This window comes from Palaemon carinicauda, chromosome 1 (assembly GCF_036898095.1).
Source record: "Palaemon carinicauda isolate YSFRI2023 chromosome 1, ASM3689809v2, whole genome shotgun sequence".
Lineage (NCBI taxonomy): Eukaryota > Metazoa > Arthropoda > Malacostraca > Decapoda > Palaemonidae > Palaemon > Palaemon carinicauda.
In genome coordinates, this window is record NC_090725.1 from 244,291,398 (window position 1) to 244,319,246 (window position 27,849).

The 27,849-nt window shown below is 44.9% G+C and overlaps 1 protein-coding gene across 5 annotated transcripts in view; it reads left to right on the forward strand.

Moving 5' to 3' along the window:
- Nucleotides 1-27,849, forward strand: part of Larp4B (La-related protein 4B) — a 118,973-nt gene that overhangs the window by 76,975 nt on the left and 14,149 nt on the right. For all 5 annotated transcript variants that reach the window (XM_068388581.1, XM_068388573.1, XM_068388564.1 and 2 more), the window contains exons 5-8: nt 6,803-6,943; nt 9,097-9,384; nt 26,708-26,850; nt 27,005-27,775. In XM_068388581.1, coding sequence (XP_068244682.1) covers nt 6,803-6,943; nt 9,097-9,384; nt 26,708-26,850; nt 27,005-27,775 — 1,343 coding nt within the window. The remainder of the gene's footprint in view (nt 1-6,802; nt 6,944-9,096; nt 9,385-26,707; nt 26,851-27,004; nt 27,776-27,849) is intronic.

Below are 27,849 nucleotides of genomic sequence, written 5' to 3' on the forward strand. Positions count from 1 at the left end.
TCTCTGGGACCATTCGTAACAGCGAGTGCAGTAGTAGGGGAGGAACCCTCCACTAGGTTCCCGTATCCTAATACCTTTTTCTTCTCTTGGAACTCTTATATTTTTATGGTTGTTGTGGCGATTGCGACAGTCGCCCACAATCATTGACTAGTCAAATGTTCTATTTGTTCCTTGAGAGCACCGTGGAACAAGGTTATTAGAAGAGGTACTGTTACATAAAGGTTTTTAGACTGTTTTGACAACTCCTAGAGGTCTTCAGCCCCCTGGGTGGATCGCTAGATCTCATAAGGAAAGTGGACATATGAAAGATTCATTAAAGTCAACTTCCTTATCAGGTACGAACCCTTAAGTTTGTTTATTAACGCTTAAGTAAGATTCCATCTATATTGGCTGTCTCTAACCCTCCACCAAATGTGTTAATCAGCTATATACATAACTATCAGGTAAGTCTTGTTTAAAAATGTTATTTTCATTATACGGTAAAATAAATTTTTGAACATACTTACCTGGTAGTTATGTATCTTTAAATATCCCCCCCTCCTCCCCTCTAGAGACTAGAGGCATGGAAAATATGGATATCCATGGGATGGTTTCTAGATACCTCGCTAGGGGCGCAAGGTGGTACACCTGGCTATCCAATCGACGATTGGCGCGAGTTTTTTTAATTTTTCTGTCGTGACGTCGGGGACGTAAGCTATTTAGATAACTACCAGGTAAGTATGTTCAAAAATTTATTTTATAATGAAAACAGCATATTACAAATGTAAATTATTCCTGGTGATACAATTTGTACGCAACCTTTGCTATAAAACTACTATACAGTAACTAAAAATGTATGATTGTAATAGGTAATTTTTTAATTGTGTAGCAGGGTGTTAATGAATGGAATATTTTTTTTCTGATGAATTGAATATTTGTTATATTCTGATTTACATTGTGGGGATAGGGTATGCAAAATTGTTCCTACATTAATACAAACCCTTGTTGTTTACATTACCTGGTGGCTCAACGGACCAGATAGGTCAGGAGAGCTAGCTCTTTCCCTTGTTTGAGTGCTCTAGTTCTTTGGTGCTCCTTGGAGAGGTACCATTTATGGATTACAACCATGCTGTAGTTACGAGAGACTCGTGAACTGTGGCAAGGGGTAGTGCTAGTTTTTATCAGCACGCTCTTTCAACTTAACCCCCTTTGGCTCGCAATTGCTTGCGGAGGTAGATCGTGCTGACATTGCTCTGCCACATGTTCTCCATCTTGCTCTCGCACACTTGTTGGCAACCCCTTCTGGGGTAAAGATCGCGGACAGTGATCATGCTCCTGTAGCATATATATCTAATAATCAATCGGTCTCGCACATCCATACATACATACAGAAGTGATTTGCTTAATAAACACTATTGGTGGCTGCGAGGAAGGATCAGATGTTTGCTATACCTTTACAGGTTTCCAAGCGTGCTTTAATAGCCCGTGTCAAGATTGGAGCAACGTCTGGAGTTCCATTAAGCTGTGCCTGTTAAACCCAAATTAAGAATCATTACTCTTGTGGGAAGAGTTGGTTATTATTCCAATGTGATCCTTTCTTCGGGAGATGCACAGCTCCCCCAAGATTGCCGAGGGGGGATCCGCCTGCAAAGGACGCAAGAATCGTCAAAACCTTCAGTCAAGGCTCAAGAGACGGCAATAGATAATAAGGAATCACCTAGCATCCTGGCTTCCTTTACTGGAAAACAGGCAATACTACTGTCCCATAGAACCATGCCTCTAGACTCAGGGAAGAACCTAGAGTTCTAGGCATATCCTTGTTGTCCAGTTGTGGCATCGTAAGAGGGAGATTATGCTTTTCCTGATAACTCAGACATCCAACAACACCTCTTGTTGGGCCACTGGAGCCTTGCACCAAGGAGGTGAGTCAGTCAACTTTTCTGTACGTCATAGCCAGTATCAGGAAAGTTAATATTTTGAGTGAGGCTCCTTGCATCCATCAAACGGGAGACTGACGGGATTAACTATGCAGGGCTCCTATAGCCAATAGACGCCTCTAGTTGTTGTGATTGATGTTGGCAGCTGGGAAGCTATCCAAAGTCATTACGCCTCCATTTGTCTGACAGGAGTTACTACAGAGTACAAGAAGCTAACCGACTCCTCTACCACTAGATCCACCAGGTTTGGCTTGCGCCCAAGGCATAGCCACAGATCGGTTGGTGGCCCAATCAGTAGGTTTTTCTACAGCGTAAGCCGTAAATATGGAAAGGAGAGAAATGGTTGGCTGGATGGACCACTGCTTGGGCACAGTTGGGTATTTAGCCACCACTAAAAATCTGTCCTATCACGATAAGCGTAGGGTTTTCAAGAACATCTTGACAGGTGCCAAGGCAATGGAATTCTTACACATAAGGCAGTGAACCATTTGGCCAACAGAGTCCTCAAACATCATCTCAAGATTCCATAAACACGTTACTCGCATTGAAATCCAATGCCATCATCTCCAGATTCCAGAGACAGGTTACCTGCATCGAAATCCTTCCCCTACGTAATGCCTCTATTAGAGGACCATCCCTTGTCCCTTTAGGAGATGTTATGGGAATAATGAAGGGGAGGAGGGATAGGCGAGACTACTTCCCTGATTGAGCTGTAACATTCTGAGACTACCTCCCAGATTGAGCTGTAACATTCTGGCATCTTGGCACCTAGGCTGCTGAGCTTTGGTTATAGCTACACAGGCTCGTAAGCCTACTAAGGAGTTTCTGTCTTCCCTGCCCAATCCATCGACAAACGCCAGAACTAGGAGAGGGCTCCCTTTTCGGATAAGATTGGGAAAGAGTGAGGGGTTAATCCATGCCAACGGCCCGTTTGCCCATTACCCGCCCCTCAATAAAACCAGTGAGGGGATGCTTAACTTTCAGATGTATGAGAAGGCAGTCTTAAGGGCAGAACACTGGGCAGTAAGTGACCTGCGTTTGTTATTTCGTCCCATTCACCAACTTCTCCCTCCCTAGTTCTTCCTCCAATGAGGTCATTGTCCTTGACACGGATTTTTAAAGGATGCACCTCTTTTGGGCAGAGACCAGGACTATGGTAGAAAAGGACACTATCCAGGTAGGTCTTTTACCATTCTCCTGGCTTCTACCGTTGACTATTTTTGAAAAGGTGTTCAGAGGCTGGAGACTAGTATAGACCTCGCTGCCTTGAACAGGTTTGTTCTGCAGATTCCGTTCAAGATGGTCATCACTGCCACAAGCTATAAGACCACTAGACTTCATGGTCGCAATAGACCTGAAGGATGTATACCTTCAAGTGTTCCTCCAATAAGTACCTCCAATTTCTAGTGGCTAACAAAACAAAAGGTATACAATACCTCTTCAAGGTAATTTATTTTGGGCTGTCTAAACCCCCCCCCCCCTCCCTAATTATTCACTAGGGTTTTCATTTTGGTATCAGTCTAATTACATGTTTCTAAGGTGGAAATTGTTGCAGGCCCTCCAGTGACAACTACTCTTATGTCACCTTTTCTCAAACAGCCGCCTTCACATGTGCTCACATCTATGGTTGCAAAGCAGAGATCCTCTAGGAATGTTGGTGCTGTTGGAGGAGGAGCAAAAAAGAGATGCAAGTATATTGCTAACAGATCCAACCTTTTCAAAGGGGTAGATCACCTCCCCCCCTTCTGGAATTGCTGTTCATGAATGTGTTGAGGGAATGAAGGGGGCCACATCTGCAACATTTGGCATCCGGACAATGTCCGAGTCAGATTGTCAGTGTCACATCAACTTTCTAGAGTTGAAAGACATCTCCTAGGCCTTTAGCACTAAAAGCAAACAACACAACCATGTTGGTATACTCAAGGAGGTACCATTTCAAAGCAGCTTTTCCTTCTAGCTGTTGAAAGTCTGTGCTAGCTGGAGAAAGTGCTTTTCTTGTCAGTCTGTATCATACCAGGCAAGAAAACATCTCTGCAGACAAACTGAGCAGGAAGACTCATATAGGTTGGAACCAAATGGTCTTTGAGTCCTTGGATAGCGAACAATATAATGACTGGGGCTTGCCAGTGATAAACCTGTTTGCAACATCCCTCAACTGGAAACTTCTGGTGTAATGCTCCACGGTCCCAGACCCTGATGCATCATTCGAGGGTGCCTTCCAACATCCGTAGAACAATCTAGGTGTCTACGCCTTTCCCCATTCTGCTTGATGGGGTTCTGAATAGTCAGGTTGTCTTGCAACCTAAATATGACTAAAAGCTCCGCTGTGGTCCCAAGTAGAGTGATACCTGGACCAGTTGCTGCGAGAGAAAAATTTAGTAAGGTTAATTTCATGGCCAAACTCAGGTTGCCCAATGTAAACCATAATATTTGTTATGGAGAGAGAGGCTTTTATATACTATGTATTACACAAAAATATATCTTTGTAAAGAAATTCTTTACTGATTAAAATACAACGGAAAGTAGTGCCGACTCGTTACCGAAAGTTAAGGTAGGCTATTCATTGCCGATAAATAAACCCCAGCCTACATGGGAAAATCTTGAAAACCCACAAGGTAAAAATAAAGCTTATATATATTGTACTAAACAAAAATAACGCTTTAATATACCATCATTAACACTAGAATTAAAATTATTGAAATGTTAGAGAAAGAAAGGTTGCCGACAAGGTAACCAACCACAACTACTTTTTGTCAGCTGGACTCACCAAGTTAGAATTTGATTTTGTCCTCGAATTTTTCATCAAATAGGCTATTTATCATGAAATTATGTTAATGAAATGTAAATTTATGATTAGTCACCTAATGTAGACCTACCAATATGCTTGAAAAGTTATAAGTTTAGTGGCCCTTGACTTGCAGATTTTCAACAGCTTCGCAGGTACAGAAAATTTATGAGAATAGTGACTGCAGCATAAATGGGAAATCGCACCATTCAAGACTACTGTAGCTGAATTTTTACTTAGTCTCCAGGAGGAAATGCTGTGGTGAAAGGTTATCGTTCAACTTTGAGGCAGGTCTTTAGGCTAAAAGGAATTGATATTTCTTCGGTAGAGTTGTCATTGTTCCCAGTTGCGAGCGAGACCACCTTCTTGGGACGTGGCCTGCCCCCAGTTGGGAGTGAGACCACCTCCTTGGAACATAACCAAAGTTCTTTTCCATTGAAGTTAGCCATTGTTTGCTTTAGCCTCTGCCAACGTCATTCATTCAAGGAGTTTAAATCAGAATTTCCTTTGTTCCTAAGTTTATTGCTAAGTGAGTTTGGTCTTGTACCTCTTCGTCCCAGAGTTTATTGCCAAGTGAGTCGGGTCTTGAGTTTAATGGCAGGACCAAAAATCCGTTTAACTACATTCACATCCTTTAGATTTTAAGTCTGAAATAACTGATGATTCTTATCGACGACTTTTGTAAACTGTGAGGGGGATAAGATGCTATCTCAAGTGCATAAGTAGAGCTCTTCCTCATTTAAAACATCTTGTTGTTAGTATTGGGATAAATGAAAATGAATTTTTTTTAGAATACCATTTCTGTATAATTCAGAGAAACCATTGATTGAGCAGTCAATCATTCTCCTTCCTTTCATAGGGAGATTCGACCCTGAGGTCATGATGTCAGTAGCGTAAGCACCTTTTTGGCATTTTGAAATAACCTTTTGTTGATTCAGTTTTCACAACCAATTGTCTGGAAACGGTAGACTACCTTCAGAGCCCACTGCCTGCAGAACTTGACCCACATATCTTAAGGAATATTCTCTAGGACCTGTCGTAGGTACTCAGCAAGTGGTTTAGCTACCTTTGCTCCTAACACAGGACCATCAGCAGTTGGCCCTGGGGTGAATGTTTTAGTGACTAGCATTTATTTTTTTTTTTCACCTTCCCCTCTCAGTTGGTACAGCATCCAACACTTTGTTAGCTGTGTTTAACCTGTGTAGGTAAGCCCCATGTAGCTCATAGCTGTTTTATATAATTTCATAAAGTGTCATCCCAACACTCCTTATGAGGGGAAGTGTGGATTGTCTGGGTAACCCATTTTATTTTGTATATTGCAAACCTGTTGCTTATCATTGCCTGAGACAGTTGTAATGACAGTGTTATTACGTTCAATCTCCTCTAGTGCATGGCCCGTTGACACGCTCAAGCCACTGGTTAACTAGTTGTAAGTATTTCCACTCCATGCATTATCATGCTTAAGTGCAGTAATCCCACATAAAAATTTCAGCTAGATGAAGTTTGTATTTGTGTAGGAACATGATAAACTTCAAAGTATTTTTCCTAACTACAAACCTGGTTTCAATTCACACATTTACCCCATAAGTCCAGTCCGCAATCAAACTGGTTTATCAGTGAGGCCAACAGGCTGGTTGTGCTTCCCATCTTATTGGTTGTTGACACCTTGTTAAAAGTTTTAAGAGCCGTGTTCCACCTTTACTGAGTATCTTATTCCTATGTAAGAAACTGTTGGAATAGTTAAGGAAAAATGCAAAGAACTTGAAATTTGTCATTTTATGAGTTTTTTTTTTTTTTTTTTTTTTTTTTTTTTTTTTTTTTTTTTTTTTTTTTTTTTTTTTTCACTCGTAGTTTTGAGTGTTTGTGAACTTGGTAATACCATAGTTTATATAAGCAGTTACCTTGATGAAAGATTATCCATGTTCATTTCATAAATAGTTTTTTTTTTTTTTTTTAATACAAGGACTGCCCTTGTAAGATGTTAGCTGGTTGTGCTTATGTTTTTTTTTTCTGTATTTTTTGTCAGTTGTAAAAACATGAATTTTTGTCTTGTACATCACTTTTTACCGACTCTTTAAATTTATTTTTTTACTTGTTACAGGCTGTATTTAAAAGTGATGATTGCCCTAAAGTTGTTTCATGCGAGTTTGTCCACAATTCATCATGGTATGTAACGTTCGAGTCAGACGAAGATGCACAAAAAGCCTATTGGTTTCTAAGGGGAACTGTGCAAACGTTCAAGGTAAGAGTCTTACTTTTTCCTAAGCTTATAGTTTTTAGAACCTTATCCAGTGACCTTTTGTATAAGGAGATGATAGTCATATTTTGCCATTTGCAGGGTGTTGGGGCACAAATAGACGAGTGAATGCTGAAAACTAAAAAATGTTGATGTATCCTTATTAACATTCCCTGATCCCCAATTTTCTTGTGCATTTCTGCCTTGAGAGAAAAGACCAAACCCATCGATTTGCTGATTATTTCAATATGTTCCTAGTTCTCTTTTCCTGAATGGTTCAAGTTTCAGAATAGTTTGAGATAACTGCAAAAGAAATACGTAAGAAACTTGAAAAAGGAAAGGAAGAGAATTATTGGAAAAATTTCACAAAGCTCTGTTTGGGAAAAAAAAATTTTTTTAACAAGAATTATGTAGTTATATTAAAATGAACATTTTATCCAGGCTTCAATATTGTGCATGAAAATTAAATAAGCATAGGAATTTTGTTTCCATTAATATTTTTGAAATTAGTCTTTAGAGTTATTTATAAGTTGATTTTGATTTAATTGAAATGCTATCTGCAAAGGTGAAATTCCATGAACTTCTAAGTCTAACCATAACTGCAAGTTTAAGTTTTACTATTTATTCTTATAGCTTATTGCTGTTTACTCAAATCTATCATAAACCCAAGAAACTTTGTTATCCTGATGTTAAAGATTATAGTTGATAAGAATAGAAAAAGCTTCTTGACTTATAAAAAACATCATTGTAATCTGTGTCGTCTTTAGAGTATTATTTTGTATATTATAATTTACACAACTTTTTTTTTATATTAATTGGAATATTCTTCCAACATAAAATAACTTCTCTATGCAGGTGTTAGTAAGTTATTTAATATTAAATCTTGAAATGAAAACGGGAAATTCCTTATAGTTAATCTCGGGTTTTTTTTTTGAGAAAGTTGACTGGCATCCCTGACTACATAAAGGTAGGGGAGATGTGTATGAGTGTTGTAATTCAAGGGAAGGGGTACTAGTTGGAGTGTGTTTTGAAAAGTGTAAGGTAGAGTGCTAATAAATAGGATTAAGGATAAAACAGAGGATGCAATCTTAGAAGTACAGTGTGGTTTTAGAAGAGGGAATGGATGTATGAATTGCAATTTTACAGTTAAGCAGATATGCAAGATATTTAACAAAAGGCATGGAGGTGTATGTTATGTTTATGGATCTGGAGAAAGCTTATGATAGAGTTGATAGGGAGGCAATGTGGAATGTGATGAGGTTATATGGAATTGGTGGAAGGTTGTTGCAAGCAGTAAAGAGATTTTACATAGCCAGTAAACAGTGTCTTAGGATAGGAAATGAAATGAGCGAATGGTTTCCAGTGAGAGTCTTGTTACTTGTGAGTGATCATGAGTGGGAGGAAAATCAGTTATTGTTTGTGGATGATACTGTTCTGGTTGCAGATTCGGATTAGAACCGGTGGCAATTAGTGACAGTTTGGAAGGGTTTGTGAAAGAAGAAAGGTGAGAGTTAATGTAAGTAAGAGTAAGGTTACAAGATGCATGAGAAGGGAGGTGGTGGTAGGTTGAATGGAAAGTTACTTGAAGTAGGTCAGTCTTAAATACTGTACTTTGGTTCTGCTGTTGCTTCAAATGGTGAAGTGGAAGCAGATGCACTTATAGAGTGAATGATGGATGTAAATTGTTGGTGCAGTGAAGGAAAGGAAGTGGTAATGAATGAATGAAAAGAGTTCTGTATGAGAAAGTGATTGTACCAACAGTGATGTATGGATCCTAGTTGTTGGGAATGAAAGTGACGGAGAAACGGAAATTGAATGTGTTTGAGATAATGTCTCTGAGAAGTATGATTGGTGTATTTCTATTAGATAGTGCTAGGAACAAAGTTGTGACAATTAGAATGGGTATAAGGAATAATTTAGCAGCTAGAATGGATATGAATGTGTTGGTGGTTTGGCCATGAAGAGAATGGAAAGTTGTCGTCAGGTGAAGGTGAAGAATGCAAAAGTTGATGGGAGAAGTACAAAAGGAAGGCCAAGGTATTGGGTGGGTGGATGGAGTGAAGAAAGCTTAAAATAGAAACTTCATATAAATGATTAAATATTTTTATCAGTTTATGGAAAAATCACTAACTTTTTTTTTTCTATTTTCTTTTTTTCAGGGTAAGCCCATTCTAGCCAGAATAAAGACAAAGCCAGTTTCAAGATTAGGTTGTTTATCAGTATTACCTTCCTATGGAGGTAAAGGTGGAACTGAAGGCAAAGATGGATCAGGTCCTCCTTCTACCCCAGGGTCAGCTGGTCTACCCTCAGGCCCAGGAACTCCACAACAGAATGCAAATTTTAGTGCTCCCACTGGCCAGCGTTTCATGTATTCACCTCCCACTTCAGTTAACGCAAACTCCTATACACACACCTATACAATGCCGACAAATATGCCGACTGCCTTTGTGAGTATATATTTCGTTTTTATCAATCATTGAATAACCCTTTGGTGATCCAGCCAGTGACATATGAGCTGTCAGACTCATCTTTTTTGACCGGACAAAAAATTGCATTCCCAGAGAAGTTTTTTACCCTCGTTACGGCCAAACTATAACTCATATGAACTTCAGATTTGTTGCAATATATCAAGGAAAGATTGTATTTTTGAAAACTCTGAGAAGTCTTGGAAAATATGCAAAAATGAATAGATAATTTTAAAAATATCCATAAAAAAATACAAGAATTGTGTTGAAAATTGTGTAGAAATGATTTGATTTTTCATGCTGTAGCAATAATTTTGATTGATTACAAAATGATAAATATCATACTATGCGAAATTGTGTGTAAACCGAGTTACGTTGATATTTTTTTTTTTATCGTAAGTAAGGAATACGAATAAAGTAGAAAGAAATGAAAAATGCCTGAGAGATCTAATTAAATTTGCTCTCTCAAGTCAGTTCTATGTCCACCATTTTTGTTTCTTGTGTTACAGAGATCCGCTTAATATTTGAATGAAAGTTTCAATTTGTCATGGTTAGGACTACTGCGCAGTCCGTTTTTAAACTGTCCGCACTTCTTTGCACCCGGCCGCCTTTTTGTGTTCATCCATGCCCAACGTAGTTATGAATAACAAGAATATACATGACAACTTTATAGCTAACACTTGTAAACTATTCAGCGATAAATCTTTTGCATAGAAATTGTAATAGAAATTATTAAAAGAGGTTCATACATAAAGTATGGTTAAATAATATTTGATATGAAATGTAAAATGCATGACTAAATATAACTCCATTACAGCTATAAGAAAAGATTCTCCCTCTGCCCACACACATTAGCAAAAGCAATGACCGATATTTGTTCTGGTTTGGTTTGTCGTCAGATGATTGAGATTAACTTGAATATTGTTGGTATAATTTGTAACTAACTAATCTATATGTTTTGACTTGTTTTGGCAATTTTTATATACTCTTCATTATTATTTGCCAATTTTTAATGATAGATTTCATGTTTTGACTTTCCCTTTATCCCATTACTCTGTATTTGACGATTTATAACACTTCTCATTTTGACTTACATTCATTGCTGATTTTTGTTGTTACGAATGTAGTGTCCAGTTTTACATGAAAAGAAATTGACAAATACCAAACATGCTGGTAAGAGGAATTGACTCATTTCTTTGTTAAACTTAGGTTACGATGGAGTTTTTTATAAAGAATTTTTTATATTTTTACATTTCGCTGTATTCGATGCTAGGATAAAGAATGGCCGTTCAAAAATTTTATGAAACACGAGTTAGTTGATTGCAAACACAGTCTTTTGTATGAAAAGTTACATGTGCATTCTTAAAATCAAGCTTTAAATGTCATCAACCAGTTTGTGGTGAGCTGCTAGTTTGTGTATTAACTAAATAATAAATAAAATTTTCCATTGGGGCCAGAATCTCCCTTTATTCATATGCAAATGTTGTTATCTTCAGATGAATCGCTGTTTTTACCAAATATTTGTTTACAAGAATGGATTCATATCACCAGAGGGTTACAGTGATTAATTTAAAATATACTTTATGCTCAAGTTTTCATTTGTGTAATACATTACAGTACTGTATAGTCGAAGATCTTGGTACCTAACATCTATATGACAAAACTACTTTTGTTCTTTGCCATGTTATTAGACATAAACCCTTTTACCCCCAAAGGACGTACTGGTACGTTTCACAAAAGCCATCCCTTTACCCCCATGGACGTACCGGTACGTCCTTGCAAAAAAAATGCTATAAAAATTAGTTTTTCATATTTTTTGATAATTTTATTTAGAAAATTCAGACATTTTCCAAGAGAATGAGACCAACCTGACCTTTCTATGACAAAAATTAAGGCTGTTAGAGCAATTTAAATAAAATATACTGCAAAATGTGCTTGGAAAAAAATAACCCCCTGGGGGTTAAGGGTGGGAAATTTCCAAATACCCCGGGGGTAAAAGGGTTAAAAATATACTGGTAGATGTTTAGAATTTGTTTATACAAGAAATGTAGAGTGTGTGTGGGTTACATTTTTTAACGCATGATTCTCGTTTTGTGGGGCTGGGGCGGTTCTTTTAGTGAAAGGTAATGGTGGCTGTTGAGTCTCAAATGTGGCTGGCTGTCAGTGCACCTCATACCATGTGTGATGCTTTGTTGGTGGTAACAGAGAATATAGAAAAAAGTCAGGATTAAATAATATGGATGGCTTAAAAATATAATTGTTCCAACACGGAGTACTTGCCTCGAACTACTTTCTTAGGAGTATCTGGGATCTCCTCCCAACCGACCAGAATTTTGTGTAGTTTACCCTACTCCCGTTTTCTATGCTGGGTAACCTCTGGCGGAGTGATACGCACCCAGAGACGACCCGGGGTCAGAGAGCATGCTTGCTCAGGTCTCGATCTCCAGTAAGTTTCTGGTCGCGTCACAGGTAACATCCCGACACGTTCTTACCCTGTGCGACCCTTTGTCTCTCACGTGGTCCCTTTGTGCTCTTCCCTGTCCTTTTCCCTCTGTGTTCCTGTCTCTCGCGGTGTCTTACAAGAGCGTTATGGGGCATCCCCGTCGTTGGCCTGGCCCTATGGCCGGCAAATCGTGTGGCGCTTTCCTCTCTAAGCCTGAAGTTGACCCGCACTCCTTGTGTTCTTCGTGTATGGGCAGTGTGTGTTCCCCTACAGCCACGTGTCCGGAGTGCGAGTCCTGGAACGAGGTGCCCAGCGTCTCTACGCCTCTCGCTTCGCCCGGCGTCTCGTCGGACAGTCTCTCTCTGCCGTCTTCCCCTACCCAGTGTAAGGGTCGAGGTAAGTCTGTTGCGGGGAAGCGGCCTGTGGTCCTTCCCCAGGAGTCTGATTTACCTGACAGTGGGATTGTCTTTTCAATCCAGGCAAGTGGGGGGCCTGAGGGAGGGGCGGGTGTGTGTTCGGGGGACGGAGCCCTGGTGAAAGCAGGTCCCGTCTCGTCGGATGATTCTATGTGGGGTAAAACTGCTGCAGTCTCTTCTCCCGCCTCTTGGGCAGGTTTTTCAGGTGCGTCGGCAGCCGAGGGTGCCACCGAGAAGGAGGACTCGCCGCCGTCAGACACCCTCGCGTGGGCGCCTCCGAAGACGCCCTTCAGATCTCCCATGAGGATGGAAGAGGAGTTTGAGACCTTGTTTCCCAGCGAGGAGCTCCCCCTCTCCCCTCCAGCGCCTTCAGCTACGTTCCCGGCTGTCTTCCTGGAGCCTTCGTCGCCGACCGAACACCATGTGGACCCACCAGCAACGAGGCATGACTCAGGCCCTTCAGCGAGGTCCTACAGGTCTTTGGGCTCCTCGGTCGAGGCCTACTCCTACTCATCGGAAGACGGAGCCCCGAGGGACCATAGGAGATGGCGAGATAGGTCCCGCCGGAGGCGATCTCGCTCACGTTCCCGTTCAAGATCCCGCCACATGAGTAGGCACTCTAGATCCCCCAGGAGGAAGTTTAAGAGAAACGATTCGCCGGAGGAAGAATGGGTGCGGGTCGCCATCCCCCGTAGCCAACTCCTGGGGGCTTCAGCAGTCCCGAGCACCTCGGGATGGCTCCCTAGGTCCCGCTCACCTGTAGGATTTGTCTCCAGCAGCAGGTATGACCGACGGAGGGACTCGTCTCATCAGGCACCAAGGGACAGGCATAAGTCCGCGAAGGTTCCGACTCCATCCGCCCAGCGGAGAGAGTCTCCCCTTCGGTGTGGCTGCCGCGGCCCGGCCTCAAAATCTTCGACGCATCGTCTGGAATGAGAGAGACTCCTTTCCTCGATGAGCAAGCCCGCAGACCCCTGGTCCGCCGGAAGAAGGGATAAATCCAGGACGGAAGCCTCCGTTCCAACGGCGATGCCCGTCCTACTCCCTGAAGCGAGGATACTGGACCACTCCAGGAAGATGCCTCCTCCACGTACGACTCCCCCCGTCGGAGGTCCTCCGTCACGAGAACTGGAGCGCCCAATGGAGAATGTAGAGGACCGTGCAGAAGGTTCGCCAGCGGAAGTTTCAGCATACAGGAGGGTGATAGGCCTCATTAGGCGTCACCATAGGTTGGACGAACCTGAGCCCTCTACTGACGAAGTCTGGCCCTCGAGCCTCAGCAGGCTGGTGGATGCACCTGTACAACAGAGGCCCTCGCTAGCCCTCCCTTTGGCTAAGGATGTGAAGCTGGGTATGGCGCACGTTGACAAGATCGTTGCCAACCACCCGGAAGCTCCCAAGAGCCAGAGCGCCTCTAGACTTCTCCAAGGCCTGAAGACACAGAGCCGGTGCTACCTCCCAGAAGGACACCACGCTGGGCCCTGTTCGGTGGAGCCAGCAGTCGCCATCCTGGGACAAGGAGCAGCAGAGGAGAGGGCTACCACTGCCCCGGTTTGTTTCTCCCCTGCGGAGACCTCCATGATGGAGGAGCTGGCCAAGGACTTGGTTCACGTGTCATCGTGGCTGGATTGGTGGGCTTCCACGCTGGTGGGGTTCCAGTCCTCGCACGACCTCGCAAGCCCAGAGAATCAGGCCTTGCTGAAGGAGCTGATTAGCTCGGGAGGTAAGGCCCTGAAGTTCCTATCCCATCAATCCATAGTGCAGGCTGCCAACTGGATACTGAGGAAAAGGGACACTGTGCTCAGCAAACTGGTAAGGAGGCTACCTGACAGAGAAGCGAGGTCCCTGAGGAGCCTTCCACTGTGGGACGATTCAATGTTCCCCCTCAAGGCGGGGGAAGAGACGGTGGAGAGGGTTAGGAAGCTAAAGGATGCGGGAGAACCCAGAACCCCTCCAGCGAGAAGACCCGCCCATAGAAGGACACCCTCCGACGTCCCTCTCCCCCCTCGCGCCTCACCTAACCAGCCCAGGAGAGACGCCCCTACAACATCCTGGCAGCAACCTTCGCAGCCCATCCGTAGAGGAACACCGGCTGCGCAGTCAGCCTTCAGGCCTTCCTATTCGGCCGCCAGAAGGGATCGGTCGGGCCGCGCCTCTCGAAGGAGAGAGAGAGAGAGAGAGGCCCCCTACTCCTGCCGAAGCCTCAGGTGGGGGGATGCCTCAAACATTTTTGGCAAGCACGGCGAGACCACGGATCTGACCTGTGTACCGTGACAGTCCTAAAAGAAGGGTACAGGTTGCCCCACCTCTGATACCAGATCTGCAGGCGGAATGGTTGGCACCGAAAGACCCGTTGCGAAGAACGGCCCTACAAGAGGAGGTCTCTGCGATGCTGGCGAAAGGGGCAATAGAACCAGTCAAGAACCCGGGTCCAGGGTTCTACAGCAGACTCTTCCTGGTGGAGAAAGCGACAAGGGTCGGGAGACCAGTCATAGACCTCTCAGCTCTCAACAGGTTCGTGTGCAAGACCGACTTCAAGATGGACACTGAAGTCGGTCCTAGCGGCCTTGAGGGAGGGAGACTTCATGATGTCCATAGACCTCATGAACGCATACTTCCAGATCCCTGTTCACCTCTCCAGCAGGATGTACCTAAGGGTAAAATGGGGTACCCAAACATTGCAGTTCAAGACCCTCTGCTTCGGTCTGTCCACAGCCCCTCAGGTCTTCACGAGGGTCTTCTCAACAGTCTCAGCCTGGGCACACGAACAGGGTATCCGCCTGATTCTGTACCTAGACGACTGGTTGTTGCTTTCAGCTTCAGGGGAAGTACTGAGGGAGCAAGGCGCGAAGCTCCTGCAGTTCTGCAACGTCCTGGGTATCACCATCCACCTGGAGAAGTCCCAACTGATACCCTCCACCAGGATGACCTACCTCGGGATGGTCCTAGACCCCCGGTTGGCGAGAGCCTTCCCTTCTGCGGAGAGACTGGACAACTTGGACCAGATCCTACGGCCCTTCCTGTCGGATCAGCCCAGGAGAGCCAGGGACTGGCAGAGACTGATAGGCCACCTCGAGTCGTTAGAGAAGCTAGTCCCACAGGGTAGACTCAAACTCAGGGGAGTACAATGGAACCTGAACGAGGCCTGGAACCAGAGAAACTCCTCGCACAAGGTGGTCCCGATGTCCCCGGAGACGAAGGAGGTCCTCGAGTGGTGGCACGACGGATCGAACACCCTCAAGAGGATGCCCTTTGCAGCCGACCCTCCAGAGATGCTCCTGTTCATGGATGCATCCAAGGAGGGTTGTGGTGCTCATCTCCTCAACAGCACAGCAAGAGGAAGGTGGGTAGCCGAAGAGAAGATCCTGCACATACACGTACTGGAAATTATGGCAGTGCAAAGAGCGTGCCTAGAGTTCGTTCAGAGGCTCCGGGGAAACACCGTGGCACTAATGTGCGACAACGCGGTGGTGGCCTACATAAAGAACCAAGGAGGGGTAAAATCGAAGGAGTTGTGCGACCTCACGGAGTTTCTTGAATGGGCCGAAATGGAGCAGATCAAGATCTCGGCCAGATTCATTTCAGGGAAGAGAAATGTCCTGGCCGACGGCTTCACCAGAATGGGTCAAGTGGTAGGGTCCGAGTGGTCCTTGCACCCAGAAGTAGCCAAGACTCTGATTCAGAAGTGGGGCTCTCCAGTGATAGACCTCTTCGCCACGAGACTGAACGCACAGCTCCCCGTGTTATGTTCTCCTGTGCCAGATCCGGGGGCGGCGTTCGAGGACGCCTTCCAACACCCTTCGGACAACCTCGACGTTTACGCCTTCCCTCCCTTCAGAATGCTCAGGCAAGTCCTCATCAGGGTGAGGCGAGCGGACAACCCGTGGATGACTTTGGTAGCGCCCTGGTGGCCGGAGAGAGAGTGGTTCGCTGATCTAAAGGAACTGGCGCGCCTTCCACCTTGGCCCCTTCCGGACAGACCAGACCTCCGGCAACCACACGTTCCACGAAAACCCTCCGTCCCTCTGCCTTCACGCGTGGAGGTTATCGAGCGTCTCCTGAGGAAGGAAGGATATTCGGCGAAGACGGCAACAAGGATGTCAGGGTACCTGAGACAGTCGTCAGCCGCTGTGTACCAGGCAAAATGGGCTACCTTCATGAAGTGGTGCGTCGCGAAGCACATCAAGTCGTTGAAAGCCTCCATCCCGGAGATATCTGACTTCCTAGTCTATCTCAGGGACGAGGTAAATATGTCCATCCCAGCCATTAAAGGAGTCCAAGCTGCCCTAGGACAAGTCTTCCTCCTGAAGGGCATCGACCTGGGTTCCTCCAGACACATCTCGATGCTCATCAAGAGCTTCGAGCAATCGTGCCCCCCTCAGGCAGTTAGGGTACCCCAGTGGGACGTGGCTAGAGTCCTGAAGATGCTGTCAGAACCTCCCTTCGAACCCCTAAAGGACATCTTGGACAATGAGCTCACCCTCGAGACAGTTTTTATGTTAGCGTTGGCATCAGCAAAACGAGTAGGGGAGCTTTATGGAATTTCATACGTGGTGTCACACTCGAAAGGTTTGCGTAAAGCTACCTTCAGGTTCGTACCATCTTTCGTGGTCAAGACCCAGAACCCAGCAGTCCGGGACCCCAAGTTTGAAGGATTCTCGGTGCCGGCAATCCCCCGTTCAGACAACCCGAGGGACTTGCGGCTGTGCCCTGTCAGAGCGGTAAGAAGTACTTAGAGAGGACAGCCAGACTTCGACCCGAAATCAAGAGTCTGTTCGTCTCTTCAGGATTAGTAAAGAAACCAATCTCCAAAAATACGATCTCCTCCTGGCTAAGGCAGGTGATCATGAGAGCCTACAGTAGTGTAGGGGTTCCACTTCCGGGTAAGCCTAGACCCCACGACATCAGAGGGCTTAGTACTTCGTTGGCCTTTGAGATGAACATGGCAGTCGGCCAAATCCTGAGGGCAGGTACTTGGGCTAGTCAGTCAACCTTCACAGCTCACTACTTGAAGGAGTGTTCGAGGAGGTCCTTGGATGGATTCTCTCTCGGTCCTGTCATTTCAGCGCTTCAGAAGATTTAAAGGTGTAGCCCCAGGGAAGCCACGGACAGTAAGTCCAAGAGACATAAGTTCCTTCCTTAGCCCCCTCTGTTCCCTTATCACCTTCCCTGAAATGACTCTGAAATCCTTTTAACTTCCATGGGATACATCGTCAGTGAAAGAATACGTCTCCAAGGATTTTTACAGTGGTGAGTTACTTAGACACTAAGATAGTTTTTTGGGTAGTTTTCCCTATTTCTCGTGTTTTCTCTTGGGGGGTCACCAGAACCTAGCCCCTCCTATCTAGGTTCCCCTTTTCTCTCCTCATCAGTCTCTGGGTCCTGTGGGACACTACCACCTCCTAAGGTATAAGTCCTCTAAGAAAATAGTTCGAGGTAAGTACTCCGTGTTGAACCAAATCAGAAATTTCAAGTAATTTGTATTTTTCCTAAGAGTACTTACCTCGAACTACTTTTGGGTTATGGCCCGCCCATCCTACCCCGAGTGCCTTACAGGACTTAGTAGAAACCTATCTGCCAAAAACTTACTGGAGATCGAGACCTGAGAGAGCATGCTCTCTGACCCCGGGTTGTCTCTGGGCGCGTATCACTCCGTCAGAGGTTACCCCGCATAGAAAAGGGGGGTAAACTACACAAAATTCTGGTTGGTTGGGAGGAGATCCTAGATACTCCTAAGAAAGTAGTTCAAGGTATGTACTGTTAGGAAAAAAACAAATTACTTATAATTTGTGATATTTATAAAAGAAAAGAAAAAAAATATTTCAATTTTTACAAGTATATCACCTACATCATCTAACATGGTATTAGGCATTAGTTTCACCTTACCAGATTACATGATTTATGTCTCAATTCAAACCCACCTTCACTATATCATGAGAAATAGAAAACAGTTTTTTAGTAAAGAAATTAGAAAAAGTGCTTACATGCTGCAGTATGCAGAGCACGATTCTAAATCATTTAATTGGTTCCTATCAAATGAATCCGTAGTCCTTCAGTTTTTCCGTAACTGGAATACAAACCTCCACTATTAATTAGGGGTTATTACTTTTAGCGAATCTGAAATGATGAGCCATTAAGATTTGTTAGAGGGGGGTTAGGATGGTTAGCTTTCTACTGCTCCTGCTCACACACCGGTGGTTTATCTCTCTTTACTTTTGCTCGGATGATGTACTGTCGTTGCCGTTCTTTATCCTTCACCTATTTGGACTGCCGTTAAATGCTTTTGTTTTTGCTTTTTGTAACACTTTTTCTTCCGCATCCCGACCTTCCTCCGAAGCACCTGCTCGTTCGGTCTCTTCCGAGAGACCGTGAAGTTGTAGCGTGGACCCTTTAATTTACGGCCAACCCCGGTCCTCGAGAGATGGTATTGCATCCCCTAGCATTATCCCGGGTGAGGCCTTGTCTCTGTCTCCTTTTGTGCAGGTGTGGTCATTCTTGGGGCTTCCGGGTCTGCCCTCCAATGACTTTGCTGTGCTTCATCATTTGTGGTGCTATGCGCAGCTGTCGTCGACTTCGGAGGTAGATCCTCTGTCCGTTTTTGACATGGTCGTGTCTGAGGCGTCTTCTCTGGCCCTTCCAACGTTGTGCACCTTTAAACTCTCCAGCTGTTGATGCAGACTCTGTTCCCCCGGTTCTAGCTCATCCTTGGAGAGGAGAACTTAGTCTTTCATCAGTCTCTCCTCAGTGTGTTTATCCTTCTTGGGGAGTTCACTCATAGAGACTCCTCTGCGGAGGACTGCTGCTTCTAAAGGTCAGCTTGCTGATCCCCCGGCCCCTAGAGGGCATCTTCGACGCATTGGTGAAAAGGCACCTCTTCGGCTCTTCAGCCTCATCCTAGCAGCCGTCTCCCCCAGAGGAGCCTCCGCTTCAGTCATCTTTCGGGCCCCAACCTTCGCCTGTTCCTGGACCTTCTCTTGACGACGCTGCAGCTAGTCCTCGGACTTCGGTCCTGGACTCTTCTGTGGATTGTTCGCGATCCCCGTCGGTGTATGTTGCCCTTACAAAGGACACATCCCGGTTCCAGTTCAACCTTCTTGCTGATCTGACTTCACCATTCCTGTCACCTATTCAACACCTTCCTGCTCATTCTGCACCTCCTAAGCATTTAGCTGCGTGCCAACCCTCTCCAGCGCACCAGGGCCCTCCAGCACATCAACGCTTTCCTGAACGTCAGCATTTCAGCGCCCTTCTGTGCATCAGCCCTCGCCTGCTTGTCAGCGCATTCCAGTACCCCAGCGATCTCCTGCTTGCCAGTCTAAGGACCAATGTTTCCCAGGTCTCCTACTCGACAGTGCCATTCTGTGTGTATCCTAAGCACCAGTACTATCTGGATCGTCAGCGCTCTCTTGCGCGCCATCACTCTCCTGCGCAATTGTGAAAAACAAACTAGGTTCTACTGGCTTCACCATGCAATGAACATGACAATAGAGATAGTGACAGGTCACCATCACCTCATTCCCCTCCCTGCAAATGCATTACAGCGGTACCACCGGGAAAAGGGAAAGTCTCCACAGAAGGGTTCATGATCCCGAAGATTCGATCTACAAGAGCGGACCCACCACCGCAAACATTAGTTGAGACTCTTCACAGGGAAACTTCAGTCGCTTTTCTTTCAGCAGATCTGTCTGACAGTGCGTCTGTCAGCAAGCAGCCCTGGTTCTGGGCCATGGTCATAGTAGTAGTGCAAGCCTTCGGGCCTGCCATGTCATCACGCTCATCACTAACCTCCCTTCCAACGGCACCAGCAGACCTGTCACGAGGAACCTTGGCTTATTCTCCCATGAAGAGGAAAAGAGGAGTCTCAGATGCGATCGCATCCCATAGGGTGAAGCAAACACCTGTTAGGCTTTCAAGGCCCGTCCTTAATGTCTATCCCGCTGGAAACTCTCCTACCTCACCTCTGCCGAGGGAGACGCGCGAGACCTAAACTTCCTCCCATTCACCTTCGGAGGAAGTTGCTCCTCGCATGGTGAGTTCTCCACCACCAACAGTAGTTAGGAGGTACAATCCCATCCGGCCTTTGATGCTTGAGTCCTACCTCCTTCTGGAAGGAATCTAAGGACTCCAAGACTCTCTGAGAGTCCTCTTCAAGGACCTGCAGCCCTACAAGAACCACCAGTCACTCTAGAGATGCCCCGTGACCCACCCAAAGAGAAGCTCTCTGGGGTGGAAGGAGACTTCGCTGATAGTCCCACTTCGGAGGGGGGAGCAGAAAGTCAGAACATGCATTCTGGCAGGTTTTGACTCTTATTAGGGTACTCAACAGGTTTTCGGATCCGGGGATACATCCCACGAGAGGGCAAAGACACAGTCTTAGTAGTCCGTGTCTTTGGCACTCAGAAGCCCTCTAAGACCAGTGCAGCTTTGCCCTGGTCTCAAGGGCTAAAGAGTGCCGGGACTAAGATCACCCAACAGCTCTCCGAGCTCTCCTCCTCCCAATGTTCCTGCTCTACTGCCAAGCTTCTCCCACCTCCTCGCATCCAGCAGAGGAGGTATTTTGAGATCTTGGATGAGCTTCCTCTCCATCACTCTGGAAGAGCTCACCAAGGGAGTCTCTCTACAGAGGCTCTCCAGCGATTAGGTTTCGTTCTCGGCATTGGAGATCCTCAACCAGGAGATGGTCTCGAAATATACCATGCAGGCTACTTCCTGGCTTGATCTGTGGTTGGGGACCCTTGGAATCCTGGTTCGAACCGAGGATTTCTTCCAGGAAAGCAATGGAAATTTTCCTCCTTCCTGGCACACGCACTATCAAGTTTCTTGCACCTCAGGTCTTGAACTTATGGGCAAACACCATCCTGAAACGTCGAGGTGCGGTGTCTGAGAGATTCCACCAGCAGGTCCCAAATACCAAGATCGCCAGGCTCAGGAACTCATCCTTAGAGGATACCTCTCTGAGCAGAAGGATGTGGAACATGCTGCTGAGAGATGAAGTCCCACCAGGGCTCCCTCCTCCATAGGGCTTTGACTCCAAGCCCTTTAAACCACCAGCTCCTCAGCAGTCGCGTCCAATGAAGATCTTGATAAACAAGATAGCAGCGAAGGCAACGGTGTCAACAAAGCCCTGTCCGACCAAAGACGGGAAAGGCACTAAGTCCGCCTGGGGAGGAAAATTCCTAGAGGGTGCGGCCAAGGCCGCAAATGCTAGGAAAGGCACCCCACCCCATCTGTCCACCTGTTGTGGGATCCCTACAAAGTTGCTGGAACAGGTTGAAGCAACTCTGGGCCGAACCCTGGACAGTCTCCGTGATTCTTTCAGGGTATTGTGTCCCGTTCACAACATCTCTCCCTCCCCTGATCAGGAATCCAGTGTCAATGGACTCCTTTGCTATGGGATCAGCAATGGGGCTAGCCGTCTGGGCTGAAGTCCCGACCCTGTTGAAGAAAGGTGCTCTTCAGGAAGTCCTCGACGAGTCTACAGGCTTCTGGGGACCCATCATTGACCTCTCAGCTCTGCAAACAGTCAGACAAGCAGTAAGACCATGGGACCTCTTGTGCACACTTGACCTAAAGGACGCATGCTTCCAAATCCCAATCCATCCGTCTTAAAGGAAGTACTTAGGTTCAGCCTAGACAACAGGAAAATCCAGTTCAAGGTGCTGTGTTTCGGTCTTTCCACAGCACCTCAAGTCTTCACCAGTGTGTTCACCCTAGTATCAGCTTGGGCATACAGAATTGGCACCCGTCTCCTCCGTTATCTGGACGGCTGGGTAACCCTAGCAGACTCTGTGGCAGCCCTTCTCCAACACCGAGACAAACTTCTGAGGCTTTGCCAAGATTTGGGGATCATGGTAAACCTTGAGAAGTCTGCTCTGCTTCCAACGCAGAGACACCAATCTCCACAAAGCCTTCTTATCAGACGGGAAGAACTTCCAGCTCAGGCGTGGCGATGTCTTCTTGGACACCTTTTATCCCTGGCCCGTCCAGTTCCCAACTGTCGCCTCAGTATTCAATCCCTCCAGTGGTGACTAAAGTACCGGTGGAATCAGGCCCTTTTGATTCCCCAGACTTCTTGATCCCCATGGGATCAGCGGAACAGAGAAGCATCGAGTGATGGGTTTCAGACGAGAACCTATGAAAGGGAGTGGATCTTCTCATCCTCCCTGTAGATTTGATGTTCTCAGGGTGGGGGTCTCATGTATTGCACCACACGACCTCAGGCCTTTGGTCAGTCAGAAGAGTACCTCTCCAGAAATCTCGTAGAGATGAAGGCCTTCTTTCTGGCCCTTCAATAGTTCCACCAGTTCCTGGCGGGCCACTCAGTGGTGGTGATGAGCGACACCACCACAGTTGTGGCTTGCATCAACAAACAAGGTACCTTTTCGCAGTTTCTATGCCATCTAGCAGTAGAGGTACTGAGATGGGCCGAGATTCATTCTATACTACTATCCGCGCGCTTCATTCTGTTCAAGCAGAATGTGCTCGCAGACAACCTGAGCATAGCATCTCAGGATTGGTCTTTGGATCATCTAGTAGCCATCAATTTCTGACTGTGGATCTCTTTGCAACGGCCCTGAACTTAAGGCTCCTGTTGTACTGCTCCCCAAGGCTCCCTGGCAAGATGGTTTCCAACAACGGTGGGACAACATCGATGTTTACGCCTTCCCCCGTCCTGTCTGATGAGGAGGGTACTCAACAAGGCCAGAACATCGGTCAACCTCGCAGTGACTCCCATAGCTCTGCTCTCATTCGGAATGGTTTCCGGACTTTATGCACCTCCTGACGGAGTATCCAAGAGAACTCCCTCCACGACACAATCTACTCAAACAACCACGTGCCAGTATATTTCACTAAGCCGTAGCGCTTCACGCCTGGAGACTTTCCAACAACTCACGCAGAGAGGATTTTTGCAACAAGTTGCAAGCAGGATGTCTGGATACTTACGAAAATCATCAGCAGCAATCTACCAGGCAAAGTGGAAGGTCTTGTGTGGTTGGTGTCATGGAAGAGGTATTGCTCCTCGATGCCACTATTCCTGCAATAGCGGAGTTCCTCGTGTATTGGCGTGAAGAAATATGCCTTTCAATCTCGGTAGTTAAAAGCTATCGCTTAGCCTTAAGTCTAGCCCTTGGACTCAATGGAATGGATATCTCCTCGTCGCTAGAACTTCCTTTCTCATAAGGAGTTTTGAATATGGCTGTCTGTAGTCTAAAGTGAGACCTCCCCCCATGGAACGGTGTTCGAGTTCTCAGGTCTCTAAAAAACCTCCCTATGAACCATTATGCCCGCAACAGATCACCACCTCGCTTGAAAGACGGTGTTTCTACTAGCTGAGGCTTCAGCTGAGCTAGTTGGTTAACTTTTTCATCTCTCAAACGACATCACCCATTCAAGGGGATGTGGAGAGGTAATGTTCGGCTTTGTCCCTGGGTTTGTAGCCATGACTCAAAATCCAGGAGTAGCGGATCCCCCAGGATCCCTGATTTTCGTGTCCGCTCTGTAACTGATAACCCTGAATGTCTTACCCTGCCCAGTGAGGAGTTTGAGGCACTACTTCAAGAGAACAGCCGCAGCCCGTCCACGTGTGTGTGCACTTTTCGTCAGCACAGGGAGGAACAAGAGGAGGGTTACTAAGAATACCATCTCTGCCTGGATTTGCAAGGTCATAGACCATGCCCTGAATTCGGACCCTCCTTCACGTCGCCCCAGAGCTCACGATGTCGGGTATAGCTATGTCCCTGGTCTTTAAAAGAAATTTGTTGGTGATGCAGGTTCTACAGGCTTGGGTGTGGAAACGTCAAAATACGTTCACAGCCCACTACATGCAAGATGGACCCACAGGAGGCTCAATACATTCTCTATCGGGCCTGTGGTGGCTGCACAACAGCGGATATAATACCCGAGAGCAGCTAAAGGTTGAGGGCATTGTTTGTTACCTGGTTTTAGTCTGTGTGAATGAAAAGGTTTGTCTAGCTCGTAATATTTTCTTCATCCTCCCCTCCCTTGGGGCAAGCAGCATCCTGGGTTCTCTGCATAAGCTAACCTCAAACCACTGCAGGTAATCCATGCTCCCTTGTGTTCCTAGTATTAAGCCAATACTGTTGCGTCCCCATACCCTGGCGAGGTGGTATTGGGAAATTCCTGGTTACAACAGTTTTCCTACAAAGACTAGACTCGGCATAACTTTTACCTGGACAGTCACACTTCGAAACATCTCAACACAGCTTGCGTAGGTTTAGCGAGGTGCAGGTACTCCTTATTTAATGTACAAACCTTTTAAAAACAGAGCCCCAGGGTAAAGCCAAAACCCAGTTTGGCAGGGACGTCCACCCTCTTAATGGGTGATGCCCGTAATAAATAGCGAAGGTTTGTATTCCAGTTATGGAACAAATGACAAATTTGTAGATAATTTTGTACTTTTCCCAACTATACAAACCTTCAGCTATTTATATAAACTTTCCCGCCAGCCCTATCTCCCTTTAAGTCCTACCTCCAAGCAAAGTGAGCTAAATCACCAGTGTGTGAGTGGGAGTAGTAGTAAGCTACCCCCCTACCCCCACAAACTAGCGGAATGGGTAGTCAACCCTCGCTAAATTTTTATAGCTCGTCCTTTCAACTTCACTAAAAGTAATAACCCCCAATAAATAGCTAAATGTTTGTATCGTTAGAAAAAAATACAAATTATCTCCGAATTTGTCATATCATGAATTAACCCGTTCGCTACGATGTCGGCCTAACGTCAAAACATGCCGGATATACAATACGCGTTGACGTAACCGATACGTCATTTACAGATGTAAACCATATGGATTTTGTAATCACTCTTATATCCTACAAAAGAGTACAGTATAGCACATGGTCATATATCACATGTAGGATATTTCTCTAAAACCACCGTCTTTAGCCAGTGGCGACATTCCTTACTTGAGGCATTACTCTACTAATCCCCCTGACACCTCCAGGTTAGAGAGGTAGCTAGTTTTATTCCTGATTTTATGTGAGGGTTATTACCCCCCCCCCTCCCCTCCCCATCTGGAATTCACACAAGACACCAGCCATGGAAGTTGTTGCAATCTCTTTGGTTGAATTTAATCACAAACTTGTACCTAAAATCTCACCAAATTATCACCATACTACAGACAATTACTTAAAAAAGTCTCCATTCATATAAATCTTCCCCCCTTTGTTGTAAACATCTTGACAAGTTGTTTTTTCTATTAATATATTTTATATACCATCATTTCTACAAAATAATATACATAGTATCTTAGATATATTAGATATATAGCATTATCCATTTTTTTCACAAGTAAAAGTTAGCCTACTGTAATTATTTCTGATTATAGACATTCTACACCTGTGGGAAATTTCGGGTGTTCAGGGGATGAATTGTGTCCACAGTAAGTTTACAGGGTGAGGAAAGAATTACAGGTTTTGGCCTATCTGGCTTGTCACCTCAATGGAAATGATGCCTGTGCTGACCCAAGTTGATCATAGTATCAGAAAAGGTACTGGGAAAGGGGACAGACAACAATATACAATCAACATCTGTAGTATAGAATCTCATTTTTCTCTTTCTCTGTAAAACACACTTACACACACACACGAGAGTTGAATTTCCAGCCTAAGAGCGAGATTTAGAGAGAGGTTGATATGAGTATTTAATCTTACGAATAAAAAGTAGTTTTGAATGTAGTACCCCAAGACAAAATTATTTTACAAATAAATGTACATCCATACTTTTAAATGTACAGCCATGCCTCGTTATTCCTGATAGTTAGGTTACAGACACAGGCACGAAAATGGAATTTTCACAAGTAATTGCTGCATTAGGGTGGGCTAACTCCTAACCTAAAAAATCCACTCCCCTTTGCCACGAGCGGGTGTCAGAGCTCATGATTGTCACTGTAAATACTGCCTAATATTGTATTAATTTGGTTTCTACAACAGTTTATAATCTTATGTACAGTGTACAGTGCATTTGCACATGTACACTATGTTCTGGACACAGTAAGGTCACATTACAGCAGTGTGCTAAGGTAAAGTTTGACCGAGTCGTCGTCATCCCCTTTCTGTTCTTTATAGAAAAAGTGATCTAGTAATAATGTACTGTAAACTAATACTCACTGATACTGTAGTGTATATTACTGTAATATATGTACAGTAATATTACTAGGGTAAAGAATTAACTGTACTTATGTAGATGTTTGGTGTTTTCGTTCAGACGACAGTAGCCTACGCCGCTAGCATGGCGCAACTATTTATGTGCTGACTAGTATCTCTATATTTTAATGAATCTACAACTATGGATAACTTTTTAATGCTACGTTATTTTATTATGATACGGAAAAATCAGAAGTGATAATGATGGATACTACTATTACTGCTCATGATATCTTTTATTATAAAATAGTTGTATATTCATGTAACAATTTTTTTCTTTCAGTTCTACCCTAACATGGTGCAGTGGACAGCGCCAAGTGGTTTTTATGACATAAATGGATTCTTACAATTTAATGGACTTTCACCACAAGCTGCCTTTAAACCCCCAACTTCAAACCATAACGTTAGATATAATCAGAACCGAAGGTGAGTGTGTGTAGTTTTTTATATATTAGGTATTTATTTTTATAATTATGGTGATTTTATATTTTTATATATATATATATATATATGTATATAAATATATATATTTTTAAAGTCAAAGTACACAATTTTTGATAATTATTTCATTTCTTTTAAGGAGTAATAAGCGTGATGGTAATCGCTATGAGAAAGGTGATAATCGACATAATAATGTGGGCAGTCAAGGTGGTTCAAGTGGTGGTAACCAAGGTCATATGGGAGGCCATTATCACCCTAACCAGAGACCCTATCATAGACCTCAGTCTTCTCAGTCTCCTTCACTTCCTTCACATCGTTCAAATCACCCTTTGCCTTCCAGTAATGGAGGTCCCCCCTCTCCCCCACCACCTTCCCATCCTGCAACACCAGTGTCAACTGTCACTGGAAGCAACAACCATCCTAACCATCTCAGCTTTGCTCAGTGCGACCTCGCCTTAGCTAGTCAATCAGATTTATATACATCATTTAGTCCACCAATGGGGTCAGCACAAGTGATACGCAGTGATAAAAAAGACACGGTGACCGTGTGTAAGAACACTACTAGTACTTCAGCAGCATCTCAGTCGGTGAATACTTCGGTGAATTCTTTGAACCCTCCACCCTCAAGTACGTCTATGCTCAATGCCCCAGTATCTGCTGTGTCTAGTGGAACTCCTGTTACTTCTGGTGCAACCACATCTGCAGTGGCTCCCACAATGACTACCAACAGCACCACTCAGATTCCTTCACCGCATGTACAAGGTCAGGGTCCTCCACCACCTCCGCCTCCTACCCATCATCACATGCAGCCACATCGCAGCAGCTATAATAATACAAACAATAATGATCATTATCACCACTACCACCATCATTACCACCCAGCAAGGGATCCTCAGGCTGCCCGCCAGATGTAAGTATAGTTTTCAAGGATTTATGTGCTATATAATTTCTAGAAAAGTAGGAGGATAATTAGAGTATAATTTT